This window comes from Ctenopharyngodon idella, chromosome 12 (assembly GCF_019924925.1).
Source record: "Ctenopharyngodon idella isolate HZGC_01 chromosome 12, HZGC01, whole genome shotgun sequence".
Lineage (NCBI taxonomy): Eukaryota > Metazoa > Chordata > Actinopteri > Cypriniformes > Xenocyprididae > Ctenopharyngodon > Ctenopharyngodon idella.
In genome coordinates this window covers 2642501-2666929 of record NC_067231.1, presented here as the reverse complement: position 1 = coordinate 2666929, position 24429 = coordinate 2642501, and the positions used below count along the sequence as shown (strand labels likewise).

General features: G+C 33.5%; 1 protein-coding gene across 1 annotated transcript in view; it reads left to right on the top strand.

Annotated features, from left to right (window-relative positions):
• lmf1 (lipase maturation factor 1) overlaps positions 1–24429 on the top strand; it is a 34646-nt gene that overhangs the window by 1805 nt on the left and 8412 nt on the right. Inside the window, exons 3-5 of the mRNA XM_051914270.1 lie at positions 530–540; positions 6575–6723; positions 13756–13821. Coding sequence (XP_051770230.1) covers positions 530–540; positions 6575–6723; positions 13756–13821 — 226 coding nt within the window. The remainder of the gene's footprint in view (positions 1–529; positions 541–6574; positions 6724–13755; positions 13822–24429) is intronic.

Genomic DNA, 24429 nt, shown 5'->3' with positions numbered 1-24429 from the left:
CACAATTTTATCTCATAGTTTTGACTTTTTATGTCATTGTTTTTTGTCAGTTTCGACTTAATAATTATGATTTTTTTAATCACATAATTTAGACACTTTATCTCATAATTATGACTTAGTATGGTCAGTTGAGTCAAAATTTTGTCCTTATGAAACTGACGTAAAAATCAACGACAAAGTCAGAACAATGAGATAAAAAATCGTAATTGACAAAAAGTTGACTTAAAATTATGAAATACTGTCATAATTATGAGACAAAAAGTCTAAATGATGTGATAAAAAGTCATAACTATTACATGCGTTGAAATTAACAAAAAAAAAACAGACATAAAAAGTCAAAACTATGATCTAAAATGATTGATGACCAAAAAATTGACTCTCATAATTAAGACTTTGTCATAATTTTGACTTTTATCTCATAATTATCTCTCATGAGTTATGATTCATCAAAGCATGAGTTTTGTTTTTTTATGTGGTGAAAATGGGAATGTGAAAATCTCATATATTTCTCTTCTTTTCTTTTATCCAGGTACTCTTTTGGTGAGTAATCATCTCTCACATTGTTTGTGAAATTATGCCAGGCACTCTTTGATTTCTAGTAGCATATCGTCATACAACACTTTAAATGAATTAATGGAACTCAAGAGTAAATCAGAGCCTCTTCTCCCAGAATTCCCTTCAGTGTTTAGATGTCTGATTTAGGATCTGCACAAGTGTGACCGATTGAGGCTTAGAAGCCAACTCCGTTGGGTAAGACGTGGACACTGCGCCAGCTCGCAGCGGGGAGATGAGCGTTCATGCTGGCTGATTCATCTGAACTTTTACCCCAGCGTTTTTACCACATCTGTGATCGGCCACTTTAAACGTTCCATCATCCCACCAAAATCCAAATTCTCCAGATAAACAAGAAAGCCACAAATGGGCTCAATTGGCCAATCAGGTTTTAATTTAGGTCCATTGTTGAATGGAAAGACAAGAACATGTTTTTTGATTTATATTTGAATATTTCTTGTGTTTTACACCAATTTTGTCATTTAAAGCCGTTCCCGGTTTTAGGGATCAATCCAAGTGCATGTAACAGTGTAATGTCACTGTAATGCATTTCAGATGATTATAAATCTTTTTCCATTTTTAATAGTAGTCATACCAGGGATGTCATACTGCATCAATATGGATTGATACATTGATCAAATAACTAATGATATGATGCATTGATGCAACGCTTATAAAATCTTATATATATATATATATATATGTGTGTATGTATTAGGTAATTATATTAGGTAATATTATTGGGTAATTTTTTTTTTTTTTTTATTAAAAGGAATTTAAGAGAATAACGAAAAAAGAAATAAGAACTGTAAAAGTTCCAGGACTATTGTAGTTAAATAATCAATTTAAACTATTTGCAAATAATATATATTTTTTAAATATATATTCACTCATATTTATATGTCTGATATGTCAAAAATGCTATATGTTTCTTGACACATTCAGTTAAGAATTACATTAATCATATATTAATCAAATAATAGCATGTTTTCAATTCAAAACTGCGAAATAACGTTTTTTTATGTAGAGTAGTTTGCATTACTCTATATTACTGTCGGTTGCTGAATATTTCAATCATAAAACAGTCATCAAATATGAAATAATTAGCTACTTACTCGCCACATACACTATTACTGCTAAAACATTAGAATTCACACTCGTCTTCTGTGAACGGTAAGCCCCGCCTTCTTTGATTTGATTGGCCAGCTCACTCATTCTGACAGTGATGAGCGCTGTTAGACCGCTGAGGCAGATTAGCCTAAAAATTTAAAAAACTTTTTTTTTGTCATCCTGTTTGACTATTATTTAAGAAACTAAAGTGTATTATTTTATTGTCGATGTCCCACTTGGGATACAGGATTTTTTAATTAAATGTTCATGTTATATATCGGTTGCTTTTGTGAGTTAAAGGGGACCTATGATGCCTCTTTCACAAGATGTAATATAAGTCTCTGGTGTCCTCACAATGTGTCTGTGAAGTTTCAGCTCAAAATACCCCACAGATCATTTATTATAGCTTGTCAAATTTGCCCCTATTTGGGTGTGAGCAAAAACACGCCGTTTTTGTGTGTGTCCCTTTAAATGCAAATGAGCTGCTGCTCCCGGCCCCCTTTCCAGAAGAGGGCGGAGCTTTAACAGCTCACGCTTCAGTTGCTCAACAACAACAAAGCTGGAGAATCTCACGCAGCCAAAATGAGGATTGTCAGTAACGGTGTTCAGCCTTACATTGTTCAAACCGGAGTCGACACTGATGGAGAGACTCAGGAAGAAGTTACAACTTTTAGAATGAAACTGGACGTTTCTGAATGGTTAGTGGATAAATTTATGTAGTTGCTGTGGAGTTGATTCAACTCATCCACTAGCATGTGCCGACATGTTAATCTTTTGTGCAAATCCAGTGTCGACCCTCGTTTGTGAAGCAGTCTGGTGTAAAATGACGGCATGACAACAACACTCTACTACAACAACTCTTCCTCTTCTCTAAAGCAGTCCAACATGGCCTCACCCCCTTTGTTGTGTGTTTTCGGGGCGGGGTTTATGTAAATTTTAGAGTTAGTGATGTCACCAACCCGGGAAGAAGCTTGTTGTAGTCCCTACCAGCTGTTTGTTGTAGTCCTTAAAAAGAGAGTTCTTTAATGTTTTAACTTTGCAGATGTTGTTTATGCTCAAACAGCAACATTACACACTAACTAAAGTTAAAAAAGTGAAATCATAATCAACCACTCCTTTAATAAAAAAGGCACATAATATAATATTGATCTGAATCAAAGCAAATTGTAATCATATTGCAGCATTTTTTTGATGTATCGTCAGAGAATCAATATCAGATCCTATCGTGAAGAACCGTCTGATTTGAGCTCTAATACATGCAGTATAAATAGTTTCATTTTGTCACATTTTTATGAACAGTAACTTCAGTGCGAGTGCTAAACTGGTAATCTGTTTTAACTTTATTTGGATAGGAGTGCCATGCAAAAAAAAAAAAAAAAGTCTCATAACTCCTGTAGAGTCCAGTTAGGAGTAAACTAAATTAAGTGCAAAGAGAACATGGCGGTGTCTCAAATATGCAGAATCTTCTGTTCTCCTCCCAAAACTCAAATCCAATCAGCGGAGCTGCAGATGTAATGAATTATTCAGTCCCAAACCAAATAATTGTGTCTAGAAATCTGATTAGGGGGTGTAAAAATAGTGCAGAGATACTGGAGCGATTCTGTCACCTATGTCTTTCTTGTATGATACTTTGGAGAGATAAATGTGAGCACCTCCAAAATCTGTCACGCTCCAATCACTGATTTCTGCCCACTTTCCAATGTGAGCTGCACACTAACAACCTACGGGCTCTGTGCAAGTAAACACCGCGCTCGGATGCTCTCCATGCTTTCTGAAAGGACATTTCTTTCCCAGAGAGACTTGAGGGTGATATCACAGCATTTGTGCCATAAACTCTGCCTAGAAGTGATCATTGCAAAACATTTTGGTTGCATCTCATCGATTCATTGGTTCCAACGCGCTCGCGGCCAGATGAAATCTCTGATGTATAAACGCTTCATTCTCTGTTCATTTTTTATACTCTCACATTCTCTCAGGATTTAGCATGGATTGGCTCTCTAAGGAGAAGTTTAGGTGGCAGTCATTTAGAGATTCGAAGCACATTCTCTTTGCTTTATTTGTTCTTTAAACCAGCAGAAACGCACATGGGTGGTGTTGCATGCCAAGTGAAATACTAAAGAGAATATTTGATTAATCTTTTTACTCTGTCTGAAAGATGCCCGGGGCACCTGCTTTAAAAGCTCGATCGCACCAACGACTACAACTTTAAAGTGATAATCATTTTAATTCAAAGAAAATAGAAGTCCACAGCTCAATATTGTTGGAATCACTTTCAGAATTATTTTTTCCAGCTCATGAACCATAAAAACATTGACAGCCAATCAGAATCCACAGACTTTAAAGAGCATTTAAAGCAGTGCACGCTTAAAATAAACAAAACATTATCATCTATATTTTTGCACACCAATATAGCTATAGTTATTATTCTTTGTGTGAACAGGCCTTGATTCTGGGCTTGTGCCAATGTTATTTTAGTATCATTTGCTCTAAAAAAAATGCTGGGTTAAAAACAACCCAAGTTTGGTTGAAAATGGACAAACCCAGCAATTGGGTTGTTTTAACCCAGTGGTTGGGTTAAATGTTTGCCCAACGTGCTGGGTAGTTTTATTTAACTCAACTGTTGTTTAAAAATGACTGTATGTCTGGATTAAAATGAACCCAAAATAGGTTGGAAATGAAAAATCAGGCAACAATAATAATCAAAAGGTGAGCATTTATTAATAAGCAATTTAATAAATGTTTATAGTTTAATTATTGTTTTTTAAACATATTAATAAATGTTCATTTCCAACATGTTTTGGGTTCATTTTTAAGCAAGCAATACAGTAATTTTTAAACAATAGTTGAGTTAAATAAAACTACCCAGTGGGTTGAGCAAACATTTAACCCAACCACTGGGTTAAAACAACCCAATTGCTGGGTTTGTCCATTTTCAACCTAACTCTGGTTGTTTCTAACCCAACATTTTTTTTTACGGTGTTGATATACTATTATAATTTTTGTTTATCTTGAATAATATTTTATTTTTAGATTTTCTGTTTCTATTTTAAATTTGGTTAAAGATTTAGTAATTTGTGTGTTTTGTCATTTTTATTAATTGAAAAACTTCTATATAGTTAATATGTATGTGTATATGTATCTGTGTGTGTGTATATATATTATATATATATATATATATATATATATATATGGCCAGAAATTATGAACACATGCAAAAACGAGAGAAAAACAACCAAATATTAACTGATTATGTTGTAGTCAGTGTATGCTTTTTCCTGTCAGCTTTTTTTTTATGCATTTTTTTTACATAGTAAAATAAAACACGTAGCTGTAGTGTTTTTTTTTTTTTTTTTGCCATATTTTTGTATTTAAAATATTTAATATAATATAATATAAAATATTTTCTTCATATTTTGATGATTTAATCAAACATGTAGGGTCATTAAAAACAAATACCCCCCTCTGGACATCATCACTTTTGGCCACTACTGTAAATGCATGTATTACATAATATAAAAATTCATTTTATTTAAGTTAATGTTTATTTTATTTATTTATTTTATAGTAATGAAAATGTTTTAATGGTTTTAGTTTGTTAACGATAATAACCCTGATTTTTTTTCATGTTATTTTTTTGCAGAGAAAAACAAATGAACAAAGTAGTTTTAAAAATATAAATATGCATTGCTAAAAATAAAAATAGATCATTTTTTTGTGGTTGAGCCAGTGTTGTAGTACCTGAGACCAAAATTGGTTCAGACTTTAAATGATCTGGCCTCGATTTTAACACTGTGGCTGCATCTGAAATCACATACTCTCTTGAGTAGGTACTTATTTTGAATTAATCTATATAGTATGAATGTAATTCAGACATACTACATTCGCCATGTTGTCATTATCATGTGACCTACCAGCGGCAGTTGTGTCAAGTCACTGCCATTCATTAATCCTCTGCCGTGGCCTCATGGGATAATAAAGTGTCCATCGTATGCACACTTCACAATTTCGGTGGTCATCCGGGTTCTTTTTGCCTGCTCTTTTATGAGTACTGTTACTTCTTTTGTCGAATCCTGTTTTTCACCTACTATATAGTAGGGAAGTATGAGATTTCAGAAGCAGCTTGTGTTTTAAATTCAGCATGAAAGGGAAGTTGCGCTAGTCTTTTCTTCCCTATCGTGACGTATATCCGAGTGCAACGGCTTCTGGAACAAGAACAAATGTAGGGCGGGGCTTGATTTTGTCAGTGGGGAATTGATTGGATGGTTGTGGTTTGCTATTGGTGGATCTCATGTGAGTGACAGGTTGCCCCGCCCTCATCATCAGATCAGAGAAGAGATGTCGGTGCAAGAGGGAGGGAAGTTATTCTGATTCAAGATTACGAGGAAAAAAATAATGATAAATCATTTATAATAAAACAGCAATATTCCATAAAAACAAGAATTGTCAATTTTGATATCATGGTGACTTTAACATTCACTGCATTTTGTGTTATTCTTCCCTCTTTTCAGTGGCAAACAAAGCGCAACACATTCGCCTTTCTGGTTCATTGAAATGCCAAAACAAAACGCACCCCATTACTGATAAACATCTGCTGACAATCAGATGCAGTTTTAATATATCCATGATAAAAAAAACCTCTCAAACTTATGGCAAGAAACATGCCTCCTGACTAACAGATCTCATAACGGGAGACTGAAATCCTCAAATGTTAGATTTATTAAGCAGAATCTCTTTGCAAATGGGAGAATTGAGATACGACAGCATGTGGAATCGTTCAGATTTCATAAGCAGCTCTTTTGCAGTGTTTTGATTGTCATGCTGGTTTTGTTTTCCTGCAATAACATGACATAGAAATCTTGTGCAATATGATTGTGGGTATTTCGTCAGTGTTTCTGTGTGTGTGTGTGTTCAGGTTGGGAAAGCCAGCTTCTGGAAACAGGTTTTCTGGGGATCTTCCTGTGTCCGCTGTGGAGTCTGGCACAGATGCCGCGCCGCTGCCCGCCTTCGCTTATCTCCATCTGGACCTTCCGCTGGCTCATAGTTCGCATCATGCTGGGTGCGGTCAGTACGCTTACATGCACATTTATGCCTGCAGTCATATGTGGAAAAAAAAAAAAGAAGTAAAAGTACAACGCCATCAGACGACTTCTGTCTGGGTTTTTTATGGCTTCTGTGACTGGCCCATAACTATTGTCTGCCAAAGTACGGAGGTTGCCATGTAGATGAAAATGTTTTTCCAATTAGCACCGTAAATGAGGAGGAATGGGGAAGGCGAGCTGCACGTTCGGTTAAACGAGGCCAAGAATATAATTGCCTTTAAGTGCTTACAACTGTAAAAACCCTGCAGCCGTTTCCCCTCAGACTCACGAGGAATAAAATACGCCTCACAGATTGAGAAATGAAAACGCTGGTTTTAATGCTTTGGTAATGATTATCACTCATCTCTTCAGATTTCTCTGTGTCCGTTGAGTGTTGATGATGTGTAGTTTAGGCCGTATATGAGGTGTGGGACTCTCTTTCCGTCCCTGATTGGGTTAAAATTGATTTCGGTGTTGTTTGCCAATTAGCAAGACATTTATTCATTAATATGAAGTGGATTTAAGCTTTATTTGTAGAATGCAGGCTTTAACAGGTACGTTAACTGTCAAAAATGAACATTTTGTTTTTGAAAGAAGTCTCTTCTGCTCAGCGAGGCTGTATTTATGTGATCAAAAATACAGTAAAATTGTGAAATATTATTACAATTCAAAATAGCTGTTTTCTATGTGAGTATATTGTGAAGTGTAATTTATTCCTGTGATCAAAGCTGAATTTTCAGCATCATTACTCCAGTCTTCAGTGTCACATGATCCTTCAGAAATCATTCTAATATGATGATTTGGTCCATTTCTGATTATTATCAATGTTGAACATTTTTGTAGAAACGATGATATGCCATATTTCAAAAGTCTGGAGTAGGTAAAACAAAAAAAAGATACTTTTATTCAGCAAAGAAATTGATCAAAAGTGACATTAAAGACATTTATCATGTGACATAATATTTATATTTCAAATAAATGCTGTTGTTTTGAACTTTCTATTAATCATAGAATCCTGAAAAATAAAATATATCATGGTTTTCTAATCATAAATGTTTCTTGAGCAGCAAATCATCATATTCTGAAGGATCATGTGACACTGAAGACTGGAGTAATGATGCTGAAAATTCAGCTTTGATCACAGAAATAAATTACATTTTAACATATATTCATATAGAAAACAGCTATTTTGAATTATAATAATATTTCACAATTTTACTCTATTTTCAATCAAAAAAGGCAGCTTTGGTTAGTAGAAGAGACTTCTTTCAAAAACATTAAAAGAAAAAACGTAATTATTCCAATATTTTGACCGGTAGTGTAGTTCTGTATTTGGATGCTGGATCCTCTTTCTTAACTTTAAAACATCTGTGAAGGTCAGTTACACAAGCACATGCTTTAATTCGCCAAGTGCTTATTTCTCTGTGTTTTAACAGTGCAATTAAATCAGAACTGTTGTGGCAAAACATTCATTAGCACCAGCGCTTTGCAGTAATTTGCTGTGCTCGCCAAATGACCAAAGTGTTGTTTAGCGTTTCACAAGTTGTTCTCTCTTCCGAGAAGCACTGAAGGAAACGCCAGCGGTTTATGAATGTAGTCTACTCAAGGTCTCAGCTAGAATCGGTGGCCAAACTGTCGTTCACCATCATTTCTTTTCTTCTTTTTTCCCGCTTCTCAGCAAGGGACGTTTTTCAGCACACATCAAAGCAGCCCTCGAAATCCTTCAGACTCGAGGCTTGGGTTTCTGACTGGACTTGTGGTTCACATGATTCCCTCGGCTCCACACATTTATTATCTGTTGGAGAGTTATTTTTGATGTCAGGAGAGAGTTGCTTCGTGTTTGTCGGGAATCTTTCACTTAGCGAATGAAGTTCACACATTCCACCAGGAGTCAAACCACTCGTGTTGAAACGCTCTCAAGCGTCCCCTCCATCTGTTCATATTCATGAGCCGTCCGCCTTGAAGATTCGTCTGGAGTTTGCTGCAGCCATTGCTTAATAATGCACTAAATAAATCTGCCTAAAGAAGTTTGTTAATGCAGACTAAATCAAGTAAAATAGTCCTGATAATCTAGACCAGATCGGGATAACATTATTAGAGATTTTATGCCTGTCAGTTAATCTCTTAATTACTCCAGAGTTGCCTGTAATTTTAAGTTAATTAGATATTCTTTATTTTATTTTATTTTATTTTAATTTAATAAATAATTTAATTTAAATTAATTTTATTAATTAAAAACAAAATAAATTATTTTATTATTTTATTTTAAATTTCATTTTAATTTAATAAATAATTTAATTTAAATTTTTAAATTTAAATAAATAAATTATTCTATTTTAAATTAAATTTCATTTCATTTTAATTAAATAATTTAATGTAAATTTTTAAATTTAAATAAAAAATAATTTAATTTAATTTTTTTATTTTATCAATTAAAAATAAAAGAAATTTATTGTATTTTATTTTATTTTTAATTTCATTTTAATTGAATAATTAATTTACATTTAAAATTTAAATGAAATAAATAATATAATTTAAATTTATTTTATTTTATTTTAAATTAAATTTCCGTTTATTTTAATTGAATAAATAATTTAATTTAAATGTTACAAATTAAATAAAAAATAATTTAATTTAAAATTATTTTATTAATTAAAAATAAAATATTTTATTTTATATTTTATTTTTGGATGCTAAAGCTTTTTAAAATCAGCCAATATGTGAATTATACAATTATTTTCAGGGTGTGTGAACTTTAACAAATGTTTTCAAGAAATTTTCTGGGCTCAGTTCGCTTAGGCTTATCTTAGGCTTTTCTCCCATATAGGGATTTTTATGAAGTCTTCGTTAAAGCATGAACCAAACCGACCAGCTACGAGCAGAATCGCAACATTACAAACTTTGATTTAAACTAAAAAGTGTTTGAAAATTGGACAAATATACAAAGGTACAAGACTGTGTTCTAAACGGCATTACTGAGGAAAAGAGCTACAATCCCATGAAGCATTGCAAACAGCATAATTGAATTAAAAATGATGGAGAACTATAAAACTACTCATATGTTGATTATATATACAGTATATAAACAATATATTTTAAGTTTATTGCTCGATTACATCGTTCACCATGCTTCATGGGAGTGGGCGGAGCTAAAGAGCTCTTTGGCGTGTTCTGCTTGTTTCGACTCTTTGATTGGTGGAATTTTCTGTTCATAAGTTATCGTTAAAAATCAAGTTTTTACTTTCAGAACCTGATTGTTGCGCTCTATTACTCCAGAGTTGCCTTTAAATTGAATTAGATTTTCTTAATTTAATTTCATTATTTTAAATTTAATTTAATTGGATATTAATTTAATTTAATTTAATTTAATTTTCTGTGCTCAGTCCACTTAGGTTCATCTTGCTCAAGCCAAAATTGTTTAGAATCCCTAATTATCCAATCCCTAATTATATCATTTACTCGTCCTCATGTCGTTCCAAACCTGTGTGACTTTCTTTCACAACACAAAAGAAGAAATTTGATGAGTGATGGGAAATGAAACAGATTTGACATTCATTATATGGACAAAAAAAAACAAAATATTTTTCTCAAAATATCTTCTTAAAAGCAAGTTCATTAAAATAAGTAATAAATTGTGACAGCACTTTAATTTTGATGTTTTTTTGATAAAAATAAAAGCAGAAAAACAGTTAGTTTAGGCCATACTAGAATAAAACTCTCACTTTTCAGTCTTAATGAATAAGAAAAAAGTTCACATTACAGAAGTCAAATGGCTTGTGAACAGGCTTTGACATTTTTACTGTCCAGTCATTCTAGACTTCACTATTAAAACTGACTTTGTCCACATCCATTAAATGAAGCGTTCATAAACCTGTTTCCTCCACATTTATTGTTTACCCACTTAAGCAGATTGCATTATTGTCTGGGCAGCTCAGTTATCATTTTGAATTGCACTTAATAACCTCAAATTCTATTTGCATAAATATTTTTTGCATATATTATTATTTTTCTTTATCAGAAATGAGTTTGTAAATGAAAGGCACTTGTTATCATACATATGCTGTCATTTATTGTGACTTATGATGCTGCAGAATTGAATCTAATATGCTGTGGGCTGTTTATGTTTTTCTCGTCGCACAACGACAGATGTGTGACCATGTTACTGCAGGTTCAGGTTAGTTTCTCCAACGATGCATCGTACTACGGTAGTTAATCAGCGAGTTACATCATTGTACATACGGGAAATGGTGGTTGAGAATACATTTTAGGTGCAGTTGGTTATTATTTTTCATGCACGGATTACATAAAACATTCAGTTTTGTGTGCACATTTAGGAAGAGACTTTCAGCGTTGCTTTAGTATACCTGAGTGCCTCCTGTTTTCATGCACATTTCTCCTGTTTCAGACGTTCTCTCTCTCTGTGTGTGTGTGTGTGTGTGTGTTTGACATTTCCTCTTTCGGATGGTTGGCAAGAGCTTTTGGCGTTCCTTAAGGCTGTGTCAGGCATGGGCAAGAGCAGCTCTCTCTGACTTCTCTGTCTCCTGCCAGCTAAACTTTTATAGAAGTGAATTGCAGCGAAAAGAAGTTAATGACTTTTTAATTCAGCTATAAGCAAGCGCCCATCTGATAGTATGGAAGTAACGTCTGGTCCAACTCCTGTCACGTGCACCTGTGTGCTTTTTCACAGTAACACTGGATACTTGACTGCCCTCATGCATGACTGACACTAATTACCTGGAATTAAATTGAGATTATTTGGTCGAAATAGAAATGAGGAGAAGTTGCCCTTGCCGTTACCTGTGTCGACTGGCAAGATGATGATTTCTGTACTGCTGTAGAGTAAGACGCTGTTGTTTTGAAGAAAGGATTGAAGCCCTGACTAGATATGCAGTTTGTGGGGTTGACTGGTTTATTTGGATTTTATTTTTCGCTCATTTTAGTATTTGCTTTAACGGCGATGATTTAAAGAGGATGAATTTGGAGTTAAAATGTATTAGCTTTTATCTAAATCATCATTGTATTGCATTGCATTGTATGTTATAAAACTACAGAGCTTTGATCATAAAAAAGCATTTAAATATCATCTTACTAAGACATATTATTGGCAGATATTGATATTTATATGCATTTTTGCAAGTAAATGCTATACTGTTATAAAGTTTCTTACTTTTTGTTCATATGAATATCAGCATCTGCACCAAATTGCATATTTTTGCTCAGTTTGAGTCTCTGAATAACATTGTCTGTTAATTTGTGGGGTTGACTGATTTATTTTGATTTCATTTTTCACTTATTTTAGTTTTTGCTTAAATATTTTTATCGGCGAGGATGAATTTGGAGAAAAAATGCAACCATCGCTTCTTTTAGTAATTATTTTAGTTATTTTAGTATCATTGTGATACTTTTATAGTTGTATTAATATTTTGAATTAGTGTTTATTTTGATATTTTCCGGTGCCATTTTAATTTGAAAGTTTTAGTCATTTCCTTGGATGTTTTTGACATTTTAGTACATCAAGTTAAACTAAATGAAAATGCGAAATGCTGCTTAGGCAGCTAGCTGAAATAAAAAATTTTGTGCATTTATTTCAGTTTCAGTTTATTTCAACATTCATTTTATTTCAAGTCACGAAAATGTTTTTTTATGTTTTCAGTTTTCTTTAATAACCCTGATTCAAAATTACATTTCATTGTTGAGCTGAACCAATGACGAAACACTGAAATAACCACAATAGTCAATTTTCTTATGCAGCTTATGTCATTTTAAATGTCATTTTGCATACAGATAAAATTAATACATTTCAATATTTAATTTTAATGTGACTTTTAACCATAGATGAGAACCACCAAGCTAAAATGAATACTGATGCCAAGCCTGAAAATAAAATAATTATGCATTTTAACAGGAAACATGTTTATTTGTTGCATGTTTCACCTTAGATCCAGCAAAAACAGCAATTTAAAAGCCAAAATGGCTGTTATAGATGAGAATAAATGACTGATTCCCTTATGATTTGGATCTATTTACCATGTTAATGTGATTTTAATCTAATTTATTTGTAATTTAGTCAAATAAGTAAATAGAATGTAAGATGTGAATTGCTGTCATTAAAGCAGTGTGACGGCAGAGCTCCAGTTGGACGTCTGCACTCAGACGCTCTTAATGCTGGCTTTATTTATTGGCCAGCTGATCGGTGGGATGCGGGTGGGAGTCGGTCATTTTCACATTAGTGCAATCACATTTTAGGGAGCTAATACTCATTCCAAGGTTCCTTATTACATTATCCTTAATGACATAAATGCAAGAATGCACTTGATAAGCAGCGAAAGTTACTGATGCAGTCGTTTCTCCTTCTGGGATGTGAACGCTTGAGAATGATCCGACTGTTCCTACATGGATCCCGTACTAAATGTTACTCTTAACCTCACTCTATTGTGACTTAACATGTAGTTGGATTTCCTGGTTGAACTGGTACAATGAGATCCAGATCACCACAGGTTAAGAAAAACAGCTGTCAGCAGTTAAAATGTTTAAAATCTGCCACCAGTAATACATTTGATGGGGAGAGGAAGCGCTCCTCTCTTTTTCTTTGCATTCATGATGTAGCTCTTAAAGGGACAGTTCAGCCAAAATGAAAAATATTGTATTTTTTTTACTCTCATGTTGTTCTAAACCTGTGTGACTTGTCTGAATTGTAAAAAAGGGCATTTATCCTGATTGTCCCAGTCTAAAAACAACAATTCAGTAGAAGGAAGAAAGTCATACGGCCTTGTGAGTAGAATAAACTGTAGATTTAACCCTATAAAGCCTACTGTATCATATTTGATACGCACATTTCTAAGGCTTCTAAATGATCAACATGATCAAAACTAGCAAAGCTGCTGGTCGTTCACAGTATACAATTATCATATGAGCGAAATGCCATTGATTGCTGTATATTTGAAATATTATTTTGTAAATGTTCAAAGTGGTTTGATTGCATTGTCCTTATTTCTCTTTCTCTCCATATCTTCAGGGTTTGATCAAGATCAGAGGTGACCGGTGCTGGACAGATCTCACCTGCATGGACTACCATTATGAGGTGTGAGTGGGATCGGATTTACTCTGATCTTTGTTTTGTTTCTGGTTTTTGAAGGTTTAGTTTATTCATATGAAGGTTTAACATTAAGCTTTCTCCATAATAATTGTTAGTTTAGTAGTTTTAATCTCTCAATAAACCCCCAGTGAAGAACGACATACAAAGAAGCAGTTTGATAAACTACAATCACTGCAAAAATGATGTTCTTCCTCAGTATTTTTGTCTTGTGTTCACAGTACAAATATCTAAACATTCTTAAATCAAGATACATTTACTGGAGAAGCAAAATGATTTGCAAAATTGTGTGACTTTATGCTTAAAAGATGAAAAAGTTTGTCACAACAAACTTTGCTGTTGGCTTGAGAAAGACTGAGCAGAAAGTTTGAAGGATTTCAGTTTGAAGTAGTTTGAAATTTGAAGTAGTTTTAAAGCTTAAAGTTTGAAGCTTTTAAAGGCATTACAGTCTATCAGAAGATAGATAGATAGATAGATAGACAGATGGATAGACAGACAGACAGACAGATAGATAGATAGATAGATAGATAGATAGACAGACAGATAGAACATGAATTAGCACATTGTTTTATCATTGTTAACGTTTTAACCTGTTGTTAGCATGATTTAACATTGCAAACATTTTAACATATTGTTACCATGATTTAGCATGTTTTAACATTAATTAGCACAGTGCTAACATGTTTTTGCATTCTGTTAGTTTGATATGAACGCATTAAGCATGTTTTAACATGTTGCTAGCATGCTTTAGCCCATTCTCAACATGTTGCTAGCATGACTTAACGCAATGCTAGCATGATTCAAGCATGAATTAGCACATTGCTTGCATGTTTTAGCATGTTGCTAACATGATTTACCACATTGCTAGCATGCGACTTGCATGAATTAGCACATTGATAGCATATTTTAACATGCTAACATGATTTAACACATTGCTAACATGATTTTGCACGTTGTTAGGATGTTCTACCATGAATTACTGCATTTCTAACATGTTTTGTGCACTTGTCAACATGTTAAAAGGATGATTCTATCATGAATTACCACAATAATAACATGCTACTAGCATGAATTAACACATTGTTAGCATGTTGCTATCATGTTTCTAGCATAAATTAACACAATGCTAGCATGTTTTAGCATTTGCTAACATGATTGAGCACATTCTTATGTTGCTACCGTGATGTTATGTTGCACAATGCTAGCATGATTCTAGCATGAATTACCACAATACTAACATGCTACTACTGAATTATTACATTGTTAGCATGTGTAAACACGTTGCTAGCATGATTCTAACATGGATTAGCAAATTGTTAACATGTTTTAGGATGTTGATAACAATGATTTAACATGTTGCTGGCATGAATTAGCACATTGTTAACATGTTGCTAGCATGTTTCTACCATGAATTAGTACAATGCTAGCATGTTTCTAGCATGATTTAGTATGTTCCTAGCAAGTTTCTAGCATGGATTAACAATTTATTAACATTATTTAGCATGTGGCATGTCCTAGGCTAGTTGTATAGTGATAGATATTTGTGCTGTATAACAAGACAAAAATACTGAAAAAATAAACAATTTTTTTGCAGTGTGTTGTGAGGTGTTTTGATACTGACCACATTTCTGAGAATATAATAATATAAGTTTTGGCTTATGTAACCCTTCTCAGCCTTGTGGTCTTACATTTTGCTACTGAGCAATAAAAAAAGACTGTAATGTCAAAATGTATTGAAATGTTCTCCGTTGGTTTTAGAGGTTGCATAAGAAGGTAAATGAGATCTTCTGTGTAAGTCAAGGGATTTGGGATGATTGTTGCATAAACAAAACACTGGAAGGCTCAACTTTTGGTGAGTCAGTATTGTGTCCAAACTTACACCATGAAGAATTACCAACACTCGGATATAGCTGAAAGATTACACTGAGAGATTGAGATTAGGTTATGTTGAAGAGAAAGGCATTATTAAAAACATGTCACATGATATCTCAGCTGAATGAAGCATGAGGGAATCCTGATGGATTCTGCACCTGCAACTTGGGAGAAGATTTGCTTTCCAGCAAGTTGATGCTTTCAAATATGAAGCCAAAACGGCACAGGAATGACTTGAAAACAACAATGTCATTGTCCTGGAGTAACAGCGTCAGAGTCCAGACCTCAGTACAGTTGAGAATTCAGGGGCGGATGTGGAAAAAGGCCTTTAGCTCACGATCCGACTGTAAAAAAAAGTCATGGGGGGAAAAAATTGCTACTTAAAAGGAAATAAACTGAAACAAAATATAAAAAACGTATTTTATTTAAACATTTCTCATTTCATTTAGGTGCTAAAAAATCAAAACAGAAATTAAAAATGAATATTAACTGTTTAGACATATATATATATATATATATATAAAATTTCAAAAATACAACAAAATTACTAAAACTTTAAAAATGAAAATATACAAATAAGAACTAATTCAGTCAGATAAAGGTTTATAGTTAACTAAAATGTATTAAACTTAATTTAAACATTTTTCACTTTAATACTTTAACTTCTTGTAATAAACTAAAACTGAAAAAAAAGTTATAAAATGCAACAAAATTACTAGAACTTTAACTAAAAATAAAAATAAAAAAAATATACAAATAAGAACTGATTCAATTAGATCAGGGTTAATATAGTTAAATAAAACTAAAATCATGAGAAAATATTTTCGTTCCTTAAAATGAAATAAACTGCAATAAAATAAAACTAAAAAAAAAAGAAATAAATAAAAAAACTTATTTTATTTAAACATCTCTCATTTTCATTTAGTTTAACTTGTAACAAAATAAACTAAAACTGAAAATTAAAAATTAAAATTTTAAAAATGAAAATTCGACTAATTCAGTCAGATAAAAGTTATTATAGTTTAATAAAATTATAAAGATGTTAAATAAAATATTAAAAAAAAATCTTATTTTATCTAATCATTTCTCATTTTCGCATAGTTAAACTTTGTTGTACTAAAATAAACTAAAACCAAAAACAAAAATTTATAAAAACAGTATAGACATTTAAAAAAAAAAAAAAAAAAAAAAATTACTAAAATTAAAATTAAAATAAAAAAATAAAAAATATACAAATAAGAACTAATTAAATTAGATCAGGGTTAATATAGTTAACTAAAACTAAAACCATGAAAAAAAAACTCATTTTAGTTACTTGTATAAATATATTTATATAAATATTATATAAATATAAAACACGTACAGTATTTTATTTCAACATTTCTAATTTTCATTGACTTTATAGTCATATTAGAGACAAAACGCAACAAAATTACTTAAACTTTAAATAAAAAATTAAAATAAAAACGGGACATTTAAAATTAAGAACTAATTCAAAATATTAATAAAAACTATAATAGTATCTTAATGATACTAAAATACACTGGAGATGCACAGACTGCGAGACAGTTTGATCGATGTTAAAGATTAAAAGAAAAAAACGTGACGTCTTCTGAATTAGCATTGAAATAACATTGTCTAGTTTTGTAGGTCATTTGAGTAAATGGTATTAAGCAAGTTCTGTGTAATTAGGATTTCGGTTTCACCTGATCACGATTGAACACATTTCTTAGGGAACGTTGCATAAGACAGTCTTGGGTGTCTGATTTTTGGACAGCACTTGCGTGAAGATAACAGCATGAGACGCGGTCAGTCTGGAAGTGTGTGCCTGTAGTGGTGGTGTTATAAAGGCAATGAATTGTTCTGGGAGGACAATAAGAGTGTGTCTAAACAGTACAATAAAAGCTTTATTTCAAGCACTATATGCTCATATGTGAATGAAGTGTGTGTGACATTCCCGCTCAGCAGAGGTTAGTCGCGGTCAGAGAGTGTGTGGTTCATTAAGGTATTATTCCTGAAGGGTTTTCCCCACTGTTGTTTTTAATGCTCAGATGAATTTTGCTTTTATCAATGGCTTGCCGTCCGTAAGTGGATTAAACTAAGCACTTAATGGAGGAAGTTTTCCTGGTTTTACCTCCCAGTGCCACGCTGCAATCAGCAGACCGATACTGCCAATGGCTTCCTTTAAAGTGCCCTATTATGCTATTTTAAAGTTTCCTAATTTTGTTTTGGAGTCTCCTACAATAGGTTAACATTCATCCAAGGTCAAAAAACACTTTAATTTTCTCATAAAATACATTGCAGCATCAGCTCTTTTCTCACAGTGTTTGAAACGGTTTGTTTGAAGATTCGGTCTCTCTAAACCCCGCCTCTCCAAAAGCCTCCTCTGCTCTGATTGGTCAGTGTGTTGTGATTGGTCGGAATCCATCCACCCATTAGCATATCTGATTTTCAGATCTTCCTCAACCAATGTAGACTGTAATTATTCAATTTTAACAGGAAGTAAGACTGACGAGTCCTTTTAGCAGTTCAGAATCTATTCTTTTATTTGCAGAAATCTGAGGGTGAGTAAATAATGGCAGACATTTCATTTTGGGGTGAACTATCCCTTTAAGAACCTTGCTCAAGGCGGGATTTGAACCTGCAACCTTTTTTGGTTACCAGCCCAGATCTTTAACCACTAGTCAAACCACCCACGTCACTGTCTTCAGATGTGGTTGTAACAATAGGCAGGATTAGGAAGAGCCGTACGTTTTCCTCGTCTCGTTTTGAAGAATTCGCTTTTTGTTTTCCCCTGTGAAGCTTCGTTAGCGTCTTGAGTTTGATTACGCTGAGGGCAAAGGCAGAGGTTTTGGAAGAGGATTCGGTCCTCTATTTACTATCCCCTCACCATGGAAAAATGAAAACAGAACATGTATCGTTTCCAGATTGAAGGAGTCATTGCAACGGTTTGAAAATGACTTTCTCGCTTGGTCCCTTTTCCCCAAAACACACCGAAAAACACTGTAAGGCAGCAGAACGCAAGCGTGAATCAGTGGAGACAGAAAGGCCAAACTGCATGTATGTGTGTGTGTTTCTGTGTAGGTTTCCTCTTTTTGTGTGTGTGTGTGTTTTGAAGGTCAGTCGAAACAATAAAACCCCTATCAGCCTGAATCATGTGACATATGTTATTCCATTACTGGTCATCTATTATCAATTCACTGATTGACTGAAGAAAAAAAGATGATTTGAATGGCACTTCATCACTAGCTTATGTATTTATATATTATTCATATAAAAATTAAGTGTATGTGTATATATATATATTAGTGCTGTCAAATAGTTTAATCGCTATTAATTGCATCTCACATAAGTTTGTATATTAGAGCTGTCAGATCAATTAATCATGATTATTTGCATCTAACAAAAGTTTGGATATATGCATTTATATATATATATATATATATGCAATTAATCACGATTAATCGATACGACAGCACCAATATATACAAATGTTTATGTTAGATGCAATTAATCGATTTGACAGCACTTACACATGAGTGCTATATATATATATATATATATATATAAATGCTCTCAAGTCTATTAATCACGATTAATCACATCTAACATAAGTGTGTGTGTATATTAGTGAAGTCAAATCGATTGATTGTGATTAATTGCGATCAATCGATTTCACAGCACTAATATATACAAACTTTTGTTAGTTGTGCTTAATCGTGCTTAATTGATTTGACAGCACTTATTAGTGCAGTCAAATTGATTAATCATGATTAATCGCATCTAACAAAAGTTTGTTTGCGTATATATGTTTCTATATACAATTACAAACTTTTGTTAGATGCAATTAAAAGTGATTAATCGATTTGGCAGCACCAGTATATACAAATGATTATGTTAGATGCAATTAATCGATTTGACAGCACTTACACGAATGTTATCAAATCGATTAATTGTGATTAATCGCATATCATATAAGTTTGTATATTAGTGCTGACAAATCAATTAATCACGATTAATGGCATCTAACAAAAGTTTGTGTGTGTGTGTGTGCGTGTGTGTGTGTGTGTATATATATATATATATATATAATTATATATTTCTGTCAAATCGATTGATCGCGATTAATGTCATCTCGCATAAGTTTGTATATTAGAGCTGTCAAATCAATTAATCATGATTAATCGCATCTAACAGAAGTTTGTATATTAGTGCTGTCAAATTGATTACTCACGATTAATCACATCTATCAAAGTGTGTGTGTGTGTGTGTGTGTGTGTGTGTGTAATTAGTGAAGTCAAATCGATTGATTACGATTAATCGCGTCTAACAAAAGTTTGTGTGTGTATATATTTAGAAGTTTGTATATATACAATGTATTGTGTTAGATGCGATTAATTGCGCTTAATCGATTTGACAGCATTTATATTAGTGCTGTCAAATTGATTAATTATGATTAATCGCATCTAACAGAAGTTTGTTTGCCTATATATACATTTAAAAGTTTCTATATATAATTACAAACGTTTGTGTTAGATGCAGTTAATCGTGATTAATCGATTTGACAGCACCAATATATACAAATGTTTGTTAGATACTACGGAGCCCCTGACATGACATGCAGGAAAAAAATAGTAGGCTAAATCGTACGCACGATTTATTAATTCGTTTCCTCATTTTAGTAAAGCGTGCGCACGATTTAGTAAATCAAGGGAACGAATTAGTAAATCGTGGGCACGATTTAAATTTTTTTTTCTTGCATGTCATGTGTGGGGCTCCATAAGATACAATTAATGGATTTGACAGCACTTACATATGAGTTCTATCAAATCGATTAATCGTGATTAATCGCATCTAACACAATGTACTATATATACATTTAACTACATGTAACTTCTAAATATATACACAAACTTTTGTTAATGCAATTAATCAATTTGACAGCACTTACATAGGAGTGTTATCAAATCGATTAATCATGATTAATCACATCTCATATAAGTTTGTATAATATATATATTTTATATATATATATATATATATATATATATATATATTGTATAATATATATATATATATATATATATATATATATATTAGTGCTGTCAAATCGATTGATCGTGATTAATCGCATCTAACGTATATTTGTAAATTAGTGCTGTCAAATAGATTAATCACGATTAATCGAATCTAACGAAAGTTTGTGTGTATTTATATATAATTTACATTTATGTTACTTTTTGTGCATATCTGTATGTATAATGGGGCACATTCATGATCTTTATATAGTTTTTTGTGTGGCCCACGGCACAGGTTTGTGGTGGTGTTTCGGCTTAAAAAAAGTCCAAAAATATTAATGTATCAAACACACACAGGAATTTAACGGTTGACTTGAGTTAACAGTGTATGGAACTAATTTGCGCTCCTGTTTTAGGGCTACAACTGAACATTGTAATAAGCCTGAGGATTTATGTCCGTATGAAACCAGGCTGGTCCCCAATTAGAACAGAACTGTTTTTTCAATCATAACTTTTCACATAAACTCTAGTTCAGCATGTATTTGAATGTATGCACAAGCATTTTTATGATAATCAATGTGTTTTGGTCACATCCTTGTAACAGCTTTCAGACGTATGGATTCATAAGTTCATTGCTCTTTTCCTGGGTCTCTTTTCTTTAACCTTCGTTGCTCAAGCAGACCTCGTCCCTGGCCTGTGGCCCACACCTCTTGTTTTTAATTTTTGAATGTTATATTACAGCGACTGGGCAGAACCCCAGTTTTTTCCATCTCACTTCTGTTTTTCAGTTTGGCAAGCTCACAGGAAGTGATGACGAATTATATTGTATTAATCCCATAAGGGAGTCCCCAGTTCATTATTATTATTATTTTTTTGCTATGCTGGGCTCAGGTTTTTTTATTCTCTTAGGAGCTTTAACAGGTAAAAGACCTTGCATAGTTATGTTTTATTAGCTCAAATCCTTGTTTATGCACGATCCAGCAGATATCTTGGAAGTGGAATAGTAATGTAATATATTTAATATAATATGTTTAAATTGCCATTTAGAAGTGTTTTTCAGAGCAAATCATAGTAGAGCACAATCAAAATCTTTCCAGGAACCTGTTTTTCAAGTGCAGCTAGAAAATGATCTCAGTAAGTCTCCATTTGCTGGCTCGTTCACACTGCTGGTACATTTGGATTTAACCTTCATTTTTTTCATTACATATACATTTATGCATTTGGTAGATGCTTACATTGCATTGAAGGCATGCATTTTATCAGTTCATGCATTCCCTGGGAATTGAACCCATTACCTTGGTGTCGCGAGCTTCATGCTCTTCTTCAAAAAATGAAGTATTGACTTGTCTTTCTTCATGTCTTGTATTAAAGTTCAAATATCTAAAAAATTCTTAAATTAAGATATATTTATTTGAGATGATAACATATATGAAGTTTTCTGAAAAATGAATCAAAATTGAGTCTTTTCTGAAAATGAACTTGTTTTCCCTTTGAAGTTTTAATTTTTCTTTCCCAATTGGCAGATATTTTGTCTTGTTTAGATATTTGTACCAGAAAACAATATTGTTTTAAATGAGTTTTTATTTGTATGTTTTTTGTTTTCATTTTAAGTTAAAGTTTTAGTCATTTTGTTGTTGTTTTTATTTCAGTTTTAGCTAATTTTGGTACATCAAGTTAAACTCATTTAAAATGAGAATTTCAGTTGATATTTCAATTAATATTTATTATATTTCAAGGAAGGAAAATATGTATTTTTTTCCCTTATGGTTTTAGTTTACTATTAAAAAAAGCCCAGTTTAAAACTTTGTTAAAGTTTAAGCTTTACCTGTCAGAATACTACTCTACAGTGAGATAAGCCCACTTTATTAAAGTCGGCATTAAACGTAAGTTGCGCTAATCTTTTCTTCCCTATTATGCCGTATATCCGAGTGAAACGGCTTCTCAAACAAGAACAAATGTAGGGCGGGGCTTGATTTTGTCTGTGGGGAATTGATTGGATGGTTGTTGTTTGCTATTGGTGGATCTCATGTGAGTGACAGGTTGCCCTGCCCTCATCATCAGAGAAGAGATGAGATGTTGCTGCAAGAGGGAAGAGAAGTTATTCTGATTTAAGATTACGAGGCAGAATAATAATGTTCACGGATAAATAATTTACAATAAATGCAATATTCCATATATTTAATATATTTCATTTCATGCATTAATACCAATGGCTGGTTGACTCTTGCTTAACTAGTCCTATCTCTAGTTACCAGTCATGGATTGCTTCCTCCACAATCTCAATGGCTGTCTGAAATCGCAGAATTTTGAATAATTAATTACTTCACGACCACTAAAAAAGTATATTCTCTACAGTATGAATGTATGTAGTATGAATGGACGTACTACATTCACCATGTTGTCATTATCATGTGACCTACCAGCATCAGTTGCGTCGCTTCACTGCCATTCATAAATCCTTTCCCATGGCCTCATGGGATAGTAAAGTGTCCATTCTTTTTTTGCCAACTATATAGTAGAGAAGTATGCGATTTCAGATGCAGCCCATGACTTCAACGCTTTCTGTGACAGAGGCCACCACAGGCGCCAGTCAGCGCACCATCCTTCCTCCTGCCACACTGCACCCTTTCACACTGCCCAAACACTGCGCAAAGCATGCTGGGACGGGGTAGCCGGTGGGTGAGAGGGCCACTGTTTTCATGTTTACTCAATGAAGGCAGCAGACATGGGTCTAGTTTGGTTATTTAAGGTAGTTTTCCTCCGAGGCATGGCTTATGATGGGCGCAGGGGAAGGAAACGGTGAGCGTGTCGTGGGACGTTCCGCTCTGAAAGACGTTACAGACGCCTCTGTTTGCTTTGTGGATAAAGCTCGTCTGCACAAACACTCGATCTCTGCACTGCAACTTCACATTTATCTTAATTATCACATTGCAAACAGTATTCTGTTATATTAATGGTGTCGATGAAATAAACAGACTATTTTGGGCTTTCATTAACTTTTTGCACTTACGTGAAGACTTGGCAAACTAGTCAGCGCTGTTAGTTATAGGTATAGATTTATTTAGCTCATGCAGATTGGTGTCATCATGTTTAATCTAGTCAAACACACCTGTCTTGACCTCAGGGTGAAGCTGCTTCAAACACATGTACACACTCGCACACACACTCTCACGCAATCTCTTTCTCACACACAGACAGACACACTTTCTCTCACACACACACACACACACACAGACTAACACACTCTCTCACAGACACACGTACACACACACTTACTCACACACCTACACACTCATACACATACACGCGCGCACACACACACACATATACACATACAGTACATGCACACTCACACACTCTCTCACACTTACACACATACTCTCTCACACACAGACCAACAAACACACACTCACTCACTCTCTCACACACACACGTACACACACACTTACTCACACACCTACACACTCATACACACACACACACACACACTCATATACACATACAGTACATGCACACTCACACACTCTCTCACACTTACACACATACTCTCACACACAGACCAACAAACACTCACTCACTCTCACACACACACACACAGACTCTCACACTCTCACAGACACACGTACACACACACTTACTCACACACCTACACACTCATACACATACACGCACACACACACACTCATATACACATACAGTACATGCA